The sequence below is a fragment of the Diadema antillarum genome, unplaced genomic scaffold (assembly GCF_040938485.1).
Source record: "Diadema antillarum isolate AM-2024a unplaced genomic scaffold, OU_Dant_1.0 scf00000001, whole genome shotgun sequence".
In the NCBI taxonomy this organism is placed as follows: Eukaryota; Metazoa; Echinodermata; class Echinoidea; order Diadematoida; family Diadematidae; genus Diadema; species Diadema antillarum.
Genome location: NW_027270890.1, coordinates 66,091 through 79,910, shown reverse-complemented (window position 1 = coordinate 79,910; position 13,820 = coordinate 66,091). Strand labels below are relative to the sequence as shown.

Genomic DNA, 13,820 nt, shown 5'->3' with positions numbered 1-13,820 from the left:
ATATATGTATATATATATACATATATCTGTGTGTGTGTGTGTCTGTCTGTCTGTCTGTCTGTCTGTCTGTCTGTGTGTGTGTCTGTGTCTGTGCGTGTGCGCGCAGTGTATGTGTGTGAGTGTGTGTGTGTGTGTGTGTGTGTGTGTGTGTGTGTGTGTGTGTGTGTAGATAAAAATTATGCTAACATTAGCACTATACATAATGTTTAAAATGTCTCGCTTTCTCCTTCAAACACAGATATAGATTCACATAACCTTACGGACAGTTTTTGATCGGTTTTCAGATTTATTTATTTTTTTCTTTTACTTCGTGCCTGGCAACAGTCATTTCTGTCAAAGATGACAACTTGCCAGGATCAGCTACGTGGGTTTGTGCTGAAGGCGCTTCTCGTCATGGTGATTCTTAGCACCGCGGGAGCCGCGCCGGACCCAAGCGTCTGCATCCCGAAGCCACCCACTGGGGAAGGGCCGCCCTTGCCGAAGCTTCCAAGCCAGTACACATTGAGAATCGAGGGTAGGTCAAGCTGGTTACTTGTTTCCAGTAGCACCACATAGCTCTGTGCATTCTTCCCTTTGGTATCATGCAGATGTTATTGTTGGTTAAAGTGATTGTTTGATAAAGTGACAAAGACACCGACACATATCAAATGCGAACATATGCACATGAATGTAACCACTTTATACATACGCTATAGTCTGTAATTTTAGTTTGGATCTGTGAATTACTTTGTCCTTATCACGCCTTTCTCTGTGTGTTTTTTTTTTCTCAAAATAATGATAAGCTAAATTTGTTGTCCACAGGGAATATCGTAACGAAGAACTATTCCTTGGAGATGCAGGAGTACTACGATGAGCCGGGAAATAGGGGTGCTGCTGACACCCTCTCACGAGGTTTTGAATCTCACACCTCGTATGACTATAAAACTGGACAGTCTATCACGACGTTTGGTAATACTTTTCTTTGTCTTTATCAAAATGTTGTACTTACATGTATGTTGTTTACTGTTTTACGTTGCCAAACAGTTCAAGGTCGAAATCTCTTGCCTGTGATGACTTGCTTGTGTTGTTCTATTTTATTTTTTTTCTTCAAATTTCTACATTGTCATTATTTTGATATAATCACATTATAGTACTCTCTTCAAAATAATGTGGGAAGGAAAAATAAATTTTGCAAAGTTATAAAGATGTATACGTAAATTACTACTTCAATGGATTATCAAGAAGAAAGGCACAGATGCTATAATAATCAATGTGATATCACGAGTGTATTGACATGTTCTAATGATGTTTTTATTTCTGAGTACATGTGTATCTCCCCAAATAAAGACGTATCTTGCCTCTCAGTGCATAAAGGGGAATTAATCCCCATTACCACAGCTGGTTTGTTGTCATGAGTCTGGAAATGAGATTCATACAATTTGCTGGGGCATGCGTCCCACGAGCTGGACTCCCACGAGCCATACGGCCCATGAGCTAGACACTATAAGGGAAACAGGCCCATAGATCAAGACACTATGTGTTCAGCTCGTAACTACCGTGCAGCTCGTGGGCTAAATTAAATGTGATGTCGACTTCATGGACCTTGTTCATGTTTAGCTCGTGGGCTGTACGACTCCTGAGTTGCATGACTCGTGGGCAGTGTGACCCGTGGGCTGTTTGACTCGTGGGCCGTATGACTCGTGGATGTGTAGCTCGTGACATGCACCCGATTTTCTCTGATATAAATGATGGCACCCGGGAAGGTCCATTCTATCTAAAGGGTGTGTCTGTTTTTCTCGCCTCAGGTCATCGATGCGTTGTTGCCAATATGTCAACCACACCATTCAATATGTACGGATTCAAGCTCGAGGATGGTTCTCCTCATATTGGTGGCGTGAATGATGTATTCGTGTTCGGAGGAAAGGTGAGTCGAGACAAGGGGCCAGTTAACTTTATCATTCGTCGTTGCACGCATTTAGACAGCATTATGGGCAGGCGAGTAGGAAAAAAACATACACACGAACGTCTGGCTCTCTGGAAAAAAAATAAAGCTCAAAACAAACTTCTGTAAAAAAAAAGAAGAAGATAGTTCCACCCGTAGCAGGGGGAGGGGGAGGGGGGTAGTGAAGGGGAGGGGAGGGGAAGAGTTTATATAGGCCAATTAATCTATTATCCTCTGATAAGTTCAATACTTGAGTTTGAGAAGCTTGTAGATATATCACATAGAAAGGTACATTTTTTCTGAATTCTAGTTACACTGCAACTCTTCAGCTGGTGTCGGCTGTATCAAGAACTTAGGATGTCATGAGCCAATGCCGGTGATATACTCGAACCGTGAAATATCATCTCTTCCATCCATCATACATTTAATGTCATATGAATAGGCCCTATGTAAATGAAGAGAGCGCTTTCAAAATATAGTTCTCATTTATTATTTTTTTAACATTAATCTTCTTTCCCCATTCCAAGTACAATGAAACTTACATCGGACAGGAGTATGTGCGTGGCATCTTGACCAATCACTGGCAGAATTGTATGTACATCGAGAGCGCGAATCAGACTTATTTGCTGGACTACTACTTCACTCTTCCCGGCCAACACACAGCGGGTGGCGGCGAGCAGATTCCAGTGCGAGCTACCATCAACGGAACGGGTGAGGCGATATTATGATAAGCATAACTGACCCACTGTCGCCATAGGCGATCATAGTATGGGTGGCCGTTTCAACCTTATTATATTTCCAACAATTCGTAAAGAAAAATAGAATTTTGATTTTCACAAATTATCAGTTTTTCGTATCGAGAAAATGCTGCTAACAAACTAAAGGATCGCCTAGAGTATATTTGAACTATTCGTGCACGCCACTTAAGTTCCCCCCCCCCCACGATATCGAGTAATGAATGCATGAAATATCAAGTACTTTGTAAAAAAACAAACAATCAATTATTTGAAATCTCGATTCACATTCAATCTGGCCCATCAAGTCATTTTATATATGTATATAGTATTCGTGTCAAATCATGCAATTTTTGTGATCCACGTAATACCCCAATAAATATCACTCTTCTATACCTATAATGTGTCGACCGAGCTAATCCCCTGGGTTTGCATGTTGAGAACCGCATCGGTAATAACACAAAGTCATGCATTCTTCGCTACCATAGTCTTGTTTGAGCGCAAGTTGGATTCTATTTGTACTTTTTGTGGTGAATTAGCCTGTGACCCTGGGAAATATTGTCAGATTATGATCTTAGATGGAGTAATAACCTCCCAAAACAAAAACAAAAACAAAACAAACAACAAACACACTCAGAAAACAAACGAAGGTTTAAAATATCAATCATACGATCGTGGAAAACGCATCGCAAAGGTGCTTGGGAAAAATGGCTGCTCAAGATATTTTGGATCTGGATCTAGTATAGATAGTCACTTTTGCTACCCATTAGAGTTGTCGATCACAGATCGCTAAATTTGTCCTCATCACCCTCCTCTCTTTGATCAGAAATGACAAATAAATTTCGTCAAGCAGCATAGATAGTAACTACATATTAAAAATCATGCTTAGGGAATTTACAGATTGTACGGACAAGAGACAAGTATCCATGTTAATATCTACCTGAGATATTAGCATGGAGTATTGGATCAATTCAATGAGTATTTCTTTACGATAAGGCGCACAGAACGACTTTAATACTCTTTGGTACACTAATCGCTAACTCGTCTTGGCTGATCTTTGCAGCTCAAACTTATGTACCGACTCCAAGTGGTGATTTCATCCCAATCAACGAGTGGCACAGCTTCTATCACGTCTACGAATTCTTCGAAGTCATTCCCGGTCCGGTGGAGGACGAACGCGCCTTTGAGGTAACTATGATGATGATGATAATGATTGTACACTTGAATATGTTATTATTATAATAATGGTGATGATAATTATCATTATTATCATCAAAATTGTTATCATCATCGTCAATATCTATAACCCTTTCACAGGTTCCTTTTATCAATAATGGTGTAATATAACATACCAAATAACAGAAATCCGTATTGACATACCGCAGTCAGATTGAAATAAAACAAAACAAAGTAACACAGAGTTACACATATGACAAAAAACAAATCATTATATTGCGAGATTCTGAAGAAACTGGCTTTTTTATCATGTGACAAAATTATTATCTTTTTAGACATATCCACAATCAAATTGAAGTCATGATGTGAGATCGTGTGAACTGTGATGGTGAAGGAGCAAAAATCTAGGGAAACGCTAACTGCCAATTCTTGAGTTGGACCGTTAAAGCTGCTGCTGAGTTCAGAGTAATAAATACGAACGTGATCCCATGATTGAATCTGACTTTATTTGGTTTCCGTCAGCCACCTCTTGGATATGTCTGTGAGAACCGAATCAGCGAACAGCCGTACCCCGACATGTTTGCCAACTTGGAAGCATTTTCCATAGGCGTGGAGGTCGCTATACCGCTTGCTCAGCGAATCTACACTTTGTATGTAAGAAAACGGTTCTGTTTATTCATTTACATATTATTGTTTGTACCCAACACCAACATGAAATTTTACATGCAATCATTAAATATTTCGTACTCCCCGAGTCAATTAAGTAATTCCATCATGAAGGAATTTTCATCTAGGCACACAGTTGTACGACTCTGATGAGCCATACGTGTGTGCACCACGTGTATTCAAATCAAACAAAAGACGGATGATGACCAATAAATGATATCCCCCGAGTATTTCAGAAAATACGAGTTTTACTGTGAGAGATACCTGTGGTATGATTAATATACACCATTGCTCCGTTCACATGGTTTTTGATGTTTATATTCGATGACAGGAATACTACAACTACCCAGGAAACATCGTGGCCTACCAATATCAACCTTGGGGATTGACAGAGCCACAGGATCCCATCAAGGAGGTACATGACTACAACCTCGGTAAGTCACGAATCTTGCGTCACTTTGCTTGCAGCTACCATTTAAGACCTCCAAAGCTGCCAGTTGTGTCGCTGCAAGCTTTCCACATCTAAATGATTCTTCCGTCAACATGTTGAAAGATGCGCTCTAGGGTGAAAGTTAAATCATCATCAACACAAACACGCACAGACACACTGTCCACACCTGGACAAACACTTAGATAAAAGAAAATTAGGACTTTCATGTAGTTCCTCCAGTTTGATTCATTTCAGTTCAATTTTTTGTTGAAAAGGGCATGAATAATGATATAAAGTGAAATGAAATGAAACATTATAAAGATGTAAAGATATACAGCAAAACACCACATTTTTCGTTTTTTTTTTCTCTATGCGGTCACCATCCAAATCAAATTCCGTTTGAGATGCAATTTCCCCCTTTTCTGTTTCTGCATTGTCTTTGAAATACAGGTCTAAGTTTCAAAATTGACCTCGTGAAATCAGCCTGCACAATCGGCCCGATTCCGACTTACTCGGGCGAAGCAGGCTCGTCGGATGACGAGCACGTGTACTTGCGTTCCATCTCCAGTTTCTTACAACTTGGCAAGGTTAACTGGGTGTATGAAGGCAAGGTACGCGTATATACGTCAGTGCTCAATATTTACTGTTTTCTCTGTTGGTTTGGTCTGGGCCACTAAAATATTAATGAGGTATTAAGTGCGTAAATTATCTTATTGCGTAGATGGATTTGTAGCACGGGTTCTTCAAGAACGCTACTCTTGAAAGCAAGAGATTATAAGCAGAGGGGTGAATATTTGGGGTATATCTTCAGAGTTCTTATGAGTTACATTGTAGAGGGAGACAAGTTGAAGAAAACTCATACCCCACAACGCTACTCATGTTTCCAACTCACAATGAAGGTAAAACATTCAAAAGATTTCTCTACCAATAGAGAATTTTTTACCTAAATGTAAGAAGAGGTCAACTTGTCCCTTTGCTGTGCAGGGTATCCAGTAATGATTATTATTTCATATAATATACATAAAAAGAAAATAGGTATAGACAATACACTACACATGATGGAACTTACTGCGCATAAATAGAGATAGACGTAAAGTCTATGTTTGGGTACGAAAGAAAACATAAAGTGTTTAGTTACGTATAAACATGCTAGTTTGACTTCAACTCCCAATGGACCCTTGGTGCCTTGGGGTTATACGGGGTATTGTTCGAAATATGAATAAAATCATAAACACGAGGAAGTACGGCAATCATATAGGTGCATTACACTGTTATTGTATTGCAGTCATATTTCCATTAGTGTTTATGTCCACATGTCAATGGTCCAATATTCCAAATTATCCTAAAATACTATCACGTATTTTATCCCGCTCTTTATTTCATGTTTGATGCAGTCAACATACCGGCAGATTCCAGTGGAATCATGGATCGCGCGAATGTACAACTACCCGGTGGCACCGGGAGTAGAATCTAATGTGACTTTCGAGTACTTCTTTGCAAACGTGAGTGAACAGGCATATAGGCCTACTCAGTATACATTGCTGAATCATTTGTCTTTTTTTTTTCTATTCTACTTTAAACTACAAGTACTTGCCTTCTACAAAGAATTCATTATATAACCAGATAACGGTTTTGAAAATCCCCTGTAATCCAATGTCTTATTGTGATAAATTTGGCGGAGTTTATTTTGTTATTTGTGTAAAAGAGTATCACTCATTACTTAGAATTTTGCAAGTAATATGCGCAACAATTCAGAGGTAAATATAGGTATACATTTAAAAACATGTGGAGTTTACCTATCACTTTGAACATATTCAACCTTTAACTGAAGTTCTCTAGAATGCACCTGTAGAAAATAGGCGGATTTCCTATTTGATATAGCACTCTCGTATTGGTGTCAAAATTACAAATGAACTTTCCCTTGAACATTTGTTTGCTCCGACCTCTTTACGATATTATGCTTTTTGATTATTCCCCCGAGGCACATTGAAAAAAAGAGGAAAATATCAAGACATAGTGTAGTCTATTGTCATGAGCATGCTTTTGAATCAATAATAGATGTGCTACTCGTATGAATGCTACATTCTAATGCGTTTGATTATTCTCCCTTCTGTGACGTAATTAGGAAAGTTGGAGTTCGGAAGCCGCGCTGCACCATGCTGTCAATGAAATTCCCATCGCTCTTGACGTGTCAGTTTCTACAAGGGTAAGACAATTCAATCATGTAGATGATAATTCATTTCCTCCACAAAGGATTCATCATCCCTTTGTTATCTACGAAGATTAAACAAGCTTTATCATCATTAGTTAGGGTCTACATTCCTAATACTGTATCTGATATTATTTGATTTACACATGTGCCTCATGTTATATCAGTATGATTGTTCATGCAATGTACTAATTGTTTGGAATTTCGTTTTGTCTTTATTTTTTTCGATGTACTCACTGTGCTGCACAAATAAATGAATGCTTAAATATATGCATGGATAAATGGACAAAGTAAACGTATACCAACCATTTGTTGTGTTTTTTTTTTTAGTAACAATGGTTCCTTTGATTTTTGTCATATTCTTTTTTTTTCCCTGAGGGGACTGCGATATACAAGCTAAGCTTTTCAGCAGTTGTCCCCCTTTCCAACAGCCTTCCCAATTATCCCCATTGTTTGACACAATGTTAACTGATTCCATTTGACTTCGTTTAAAGTTTGCTACGTTTGTCATGTAGAAATTCATTCATTGATGTAAATATTTGAATTATTTTGTGTTCATGATAATCAAATTGTGTCGATGAATGTATACAAATTAGTTAGAAATGAAAAATAGACAAAAAGAAATCTAATGAAAATGAAAAAAAAAAACAACAAATGGTATTATAATTTGTCATTTGTGTGCAGGACAATATACCGGCATACACGAACTACATCGCGTCACAGAATTTCTTCGCGTTCAATATGGGGGCCTTTAATCCGTATATGCACGACGTCAGTATGTGCTATGACTCATCCGACAGCAAAGAACTAGCCGTCAATATGAAAGACAAATGTGAGTTTGGTTTGGTGTGAGTTAAAGATGACTTGTCGGTGGATGTCTCCACTTTGCCCAATTCATCATGTACTAGTAGTTATAAAGCCACTAATACTAAACAGGCAGTTTACCTCATTGTTATGTCAAGTATTATGTCCATTTCTTTGATAAACGCATTCTAGCTTTACTCGGCTTGGGTAATTTCTGACTTTGAGGGTGGAAAGCTATTACAGCACTCTTTAACACTAAAGAGAGGAAGGCTAAAAGCTTTGGGAGATCGTCGAGAGTAAAAAAAAAGAGAAGATGTTGTTCTCGAGTGGGAGTTCTATCCGGACTGGATGTCAAATCAAATCCATTTACAGAGTTCTAGTCAATACGAATCAGGTTCCAACAGTTGTGTTTTCTTCTTTTCCATTGTTCATAATTATCAGTTTACTTGCTTTATTTCTTTTAGACGTTGTATTGAATGCATTAGACTTCTAAAATATAGTAACTTAGATATTTCTCCCACTCTATCTATTCTCTTTTTTTCTCTTCTTCTCCTTTGTGTAGTCCTTTATGATCAGTACGTCCAAAATAGTTCCAACTCATTCTATTTTGGCGTGGTGAACAGTCTCGCTAGGGCAGCCAATGTCACGTCAAGTAGGATCACAAATCCGCTGGTAAGTATTATCAGGAACGAAAATGAGCAAGTAAAGTATATTATATAGCAAGTCAAATACCGAACTCTAAATGGTACAGTCCAAGACAATGCCTGTCTCTCGTTTCATTCCTTCACTAACTTGTAGAAACTGTCATTTTGTTTGCCGTTATTTGCATTTGCAATACCGGTTTTACCTCTAATTTTCATGTGAAATATTGGTAATCAAAGTTCATGCAAAAGCTAGACTCTGATTTTGAGCTTGAATAAGATGGTTACAGATACATTACTTAGTGTATGTGCGATGAACTGGTAAATCACAAAGTAACGTCACCACAACCCCCCCCCCCTCCCCCCCACCCCACACACACACTTCAATTCCATTTTCTCGATGTTCTGGTTGTAAATTCTGATTTGATATTTCCATATTGACCTTCAAGTCTCTCTTTCATCAAAATTATATCCAATAATATTTACATTCTTACAATATCCCGTGTTTGTTCCGCTTTGTCGTAGGCTGTGGAGGGAAGCGACGGGATTATGACAATCTACTTCCGGTTGCTGGGGATTCCTCCGGTAGAGGGCGACGTTCTGAATGTGACCCAGCAAATCACCCTCGAAGAATCGTATGCAAAACTGGAGACGGCCGTCAATACGGGTCTTATGATCACATTCCGTCATCAGACAGAGGTACAGTGATACGATAAATCAAATGAGGTCATTATTAATAGATCTATCTAAGTGCAAGTCCTATTCATCTCACTGCCCTCGCAGTGGGCAAAATGACTTTAGCATCGACCTTAGCTCTTTCTATACATATTGAAGATAAAGGCCAGATTTTCAGTAGACCATCATTATTGGAAAAGCAAGGTGGCCTTGAGCTAATATTGATTAGTTACACCCGAAATGTGTGTACTGCTCATGACATAGACAGACGCAGAACTTTTAGTTTCTGCTGGCAGTGGGATTGATTTGAATTGATTTGATTTGAATTGTGCATTCTTTTTTCATTAAATATAACGCAGAAAGACAATTGAATTAAATTATTGAGTAACATTGAATAGCAGAAATACATGGAAAGAGGTTAATGATTTATTTAAATCAACGGCACAGTTTTTTCTCAATAATACAAAATATATATACGATGTGGTCATCAACGTATTAAGAATGGTTTTTAAAAACAAAGATGTCACGGACCTACTGTTCAAAAGTCAAATTACGCAAATCCAAGTGTTATAGGAATGCAGGAGACCACACTGTATAATGCAGATGCTTGACAAGAATAATGGCCTCAGAAATATACATTATAACGCGATCATAGAGAATCAACTCACTACTCACTGATCAGATGCCGAGTGGGAAAACAAGTTTGATGTGGAGTGGTGCATAATAGAAACTGTAGAGAGCTTGTGTGTAACATAGCGAAGTGTTGTGTGTGTGTGTATTTAGGATGTATATTTCATGATTATGTTTGTTATAATACGAGCAAAGTTCGAGACCATTTCTTGAATACTGATAGTGAATATACTTAGATATAATTATTTTGTTTCACCAAGGGATCTACAAAAAATTTTGATTGAATGTCAAACGAATATTATCACATTTGCTTAAACTTAGCTACTGTCACTTTTTCTAATCTATGTATGCACTGTAAATTTTATCAGATGGTGAGTCTAGAGGTTGCAAGCAAAACTCTTCGTGCCGATTTCTACGAGACGTCCACCTCGTCCGGATATTCTGTGGGTGAGTTAAGCCGCACCATCTTTTGTTACAATGATGATGATGATGATGATGATTATGATAATTATATAATAATCATTGATATTACTATCATTATCATTATCATTATCATTATAAGAGTAACTTATAGTGCACTTATCTAGTTAATCTAATCTGTAGTGTGCTCATACATAACATATATGACGAAAAAAAAAGAATCAAGAGCTTCTTCATTCCTTCATGTTTCCTTTATCATTATTTCAAATGTTTTCTTACCCAAGTGACATGACTCGGCGTAGATTATGCCCATATCAATGAACAATTGATGAGCAGGGCCTACTTAAATTCGACTCTATACGTACCTTTAATTACAATTGAACCTTGCGAGCGAAAAAAAAAAATCGGAAGTTGGTCGGTTTGCCCCTGTTAATGCCCTTCTTAAAATGATGTCTCTTCGGAATAATTGTTCATCCTCAAACTTCGTGGGTTCAAAATATATATTTGCGGGCGCCCCGATGAAGCAATAAGTAAATTATCTACAATGTATGTATAAACAATAATTTCTTGTAGATTCATACACACAAATAAAGGCCGTGTCACACCTTTCCGGGCAAGCCTTGCGTGCGACTTTTGCAGATCAATTTTTGCCACCCGGAGGTCCCCGTAGATGACCCGCAAATGACCCGCACATGACAGTACCTAGCACGTATCTCACCCGTAGTTAACCGGAGTTACGCACGCAGATCCTATTTACCCGTAACCAAAAGAGGCCCTGTCACACCTGTCCAGGGAAGCTACGCGGGCTAGTTGCGTGTGGGGATTTTCCAGCACGCAGGACAAGGATTTGGGCGAGTTAAGCGTGCTTCCTATGTGCTGGACCCGTGCTACGTACGTTATACTTACGTGCATTCCATGTGATCTACGTGTCAGGCGCATGGGTGGCGAGTGAGTGCTGACAACTTAGCGAAGGAATCCCTCTGAAGGAATTTGATGTGGCAGAACTCCCACAAAATGCCATTATCTTGGCCGCAGCCAGCTCTCAACTAACCAGCAGAAAGGCAGTAACTGACCCTCAGCATGCACGCAGAATTGGCAGTTTCAACACCGTTCCTTGCCAGTGAAACACCCGTATTATGCTTGTAGAATGCCCGCAGATGACACGCTCTTCCGGCGCATAAGCAAATATCCACGGGCAACTTACGTACTTCAAGTGGGTCAACTGCTTGTGACTTGCGGCAGCTACGGGCATCCTACTGGTGTTCTGCGTGGACCTATGCGGGCAATCCCCGCGATTCACCCGGAAAAACTTTTGGTCATGTTCAATACTTTGCTGCGGGTAAATCTGACTTGCGGGCCAACTGCGGAGAGCTACGGGTAGCAAATATTTTTCCCTGAAAGTCAACCCGCAAAACTTTCCCCGATACGGTATGTTCCGGGTGAGTCGCGGCTGTTCTCGCAAACATTATTGTCCGCCCGCAGAAAATTCTCCTACGTGCTGGAAAGTCCCTTCTCGCAACAAGCCCGCGTAGCTTGCCCGGAAAGGTGTGACATGGCCTAAGTTTTTTTACGGTACGATGAGTATTTAATAAAATATAACATACAATATACACATTGTTTGCGTATTTTCATCATCTACTTTTTTTTTTTACGAAATTTCGTTATAACGAAAGAAAATGCCATTCCCGAGGATTTTGTTATAACGGGAGTGCACTGTAAAGCTTTAGATATGGCAGCTACTATAAACAACAAAGTATACACATTTGTTTTATTGCATTGTGTTTTCTTTGTCTTTCTTCTTCCCTTTTATTTTGTCCTTCTTTCAACCCCATCTCTCTTTCTCTCTCTCTCTCTCTCTCTCTCTCTCTTCATCCAATTTCCATTCCCCCTCTGTTTCTTGGACTGCATGCTTGTCTGTTTCACGCGCCGCAGGAGCTCTGGTGGGAATGGGAATTGGAATGTTTGTATGCGGTGCCCTCATCGTGGGAGCTGCATTTTTCGCGATGTCCCGGATGTCGAAGGGACCATTTTCTTACAAAACCCAGGAATAGAGAGGAAGATCGTCCATAGGAGGGGCAGTACGATGAAGCAAAAATTCGCCGCAGTGATGTTGCCATTTTGCGGATGCCTGCCAGGCTTAAATCGACAGATATATATATATTTTTCTTTGAAGAAATTACATTTTGTACGTGCATTATGATGACAGTTACATAATCATGACTAGATAACTTAAAGCATTGCAGTGAATTAAAGTGACAGGGTTGCTGTCATCGGAAAGCCGATTTTGTGTTGTTGTTTTATGGTGAGGGCGTTTGTCAGATAGGTGCCTTATTTATTTATCTTTTTTTTTTGAGGGGGAATGTACAAGGGGAAGCTGAGCTGTTTTGAAGTTCACGAAGAAATGAGGAGCTTGGATTAGAACGGTATGATAACATTATAATCATCTTAGAACATTGGAGTCCGTGTAAAACACACATACTATACACTGCTTGGAATCACTATTATGAAGACTATAGGTGTAGCAGAGATTATCTGCTCTTTTTCATTTAGTAAATTTTTTTTAAGTAGAATATATTTTGATACTTACACACAAACAAACGTACACACACACACACACACACACACACACATATATATATATATATAGGACCTATATGTGTTTGTACACGTATACACATACATATTGAAAAAAAAAAACTATTTTCAGAGAGGAAAAAAAAAAGCATTCATTATACTTCATCTATATAGCCAGAGCGCCGATTTTAATCAGGATAACTTAGGATCCGAAGCGAATGTTTCTGACAAAGTTTTGCTAACCGCATTGCACAGTCGTTAGAAAGTAATTATTGTAGGAATAAGAAATTGTCTTGTGCCATGCATCTTAAAATGTGTGCTTGTTAGAAATGTATTGTTACAAAATGATATGCTGAGAAATAGGTTCTAGCATTCTTTATAGTTTTCTTTATACACATGTTTACTTTTGACTAAAACGGGAGGCAAATAAAGTGAAATGATGTATTCACAGATTCTGCGAATTATCAAGAGGCCTACATGGATTTTATTCTATACTTATCACGCGTTTTGATTGTGGACTATACACCAATTAGTTGGAAATCCTATCCAACTTTGACAATATTGTTTGTGACAGTATTCTGTCATCTATATCGAAGAACCATCAATGATAGCCAATTGAATTCGATGTGTTCTATCTTTTAAATGTGTAAAAATGAACGTAACAACAACAAGGAAACACTTGTTATAAAAACGGATCTGATCCAATAGATGCATTTTTGGTGTTATTGTCAGCTGGTGATATGCATTTCAATTTCATTCTTTTGAATCAGAGAGAAACGGAAATACACATAACTGGTGCCGAAATCAACTAAGCAGTCTATACTTTTATCGAGAGGTGTATGAAGTACCAGAAGTATGGAAACTGAATGAAATGAAGCAGATTAAAAAAAGCTACATTTTAAACTTTCAATTTGTCAGTGATTTTAGGTAAGCAAATTAT

General features: G+C 38.6%; 1 protein-coding gene across 1 annotated transcript; it reads left to right on the top strand.

Moving 5' to 3' along the window:
* The first annotated feature begins 349 nt into the window (after positions 1-349).
* On the top strand, positions 350-12,649 carry LOC139715759 (uncharacterized). The gene is made up of 15 exons (XM_071627337.1): positions 350-514; positions 802-948; positions 1,785-1,903; positions 2,449-2,632; positions 3,719-3,843; positions 4,354-4,485; positions 4,829-4,931; positions 5,378-5,538; positions 6,322-6,429; positions 7,053-7,133; positions 7,821-7,968; positions 8,503-8,612; positions 9,107-9,280; positions 10,255-10,333; positions 12,239-12,649. Exons 1-15 carry the CDS (start codon positions 394-396, stop codon positions 12,355-12,357), a joined length of 1,911 nt encoding a protein of 636 aa, XP_071483438.1. The 5' UTR covers positions 350-393; the 3' UTR covers positions 12,358-12,649.
* Positions 12,650-13,820: the final 1,171 nt, after the last annotated feature.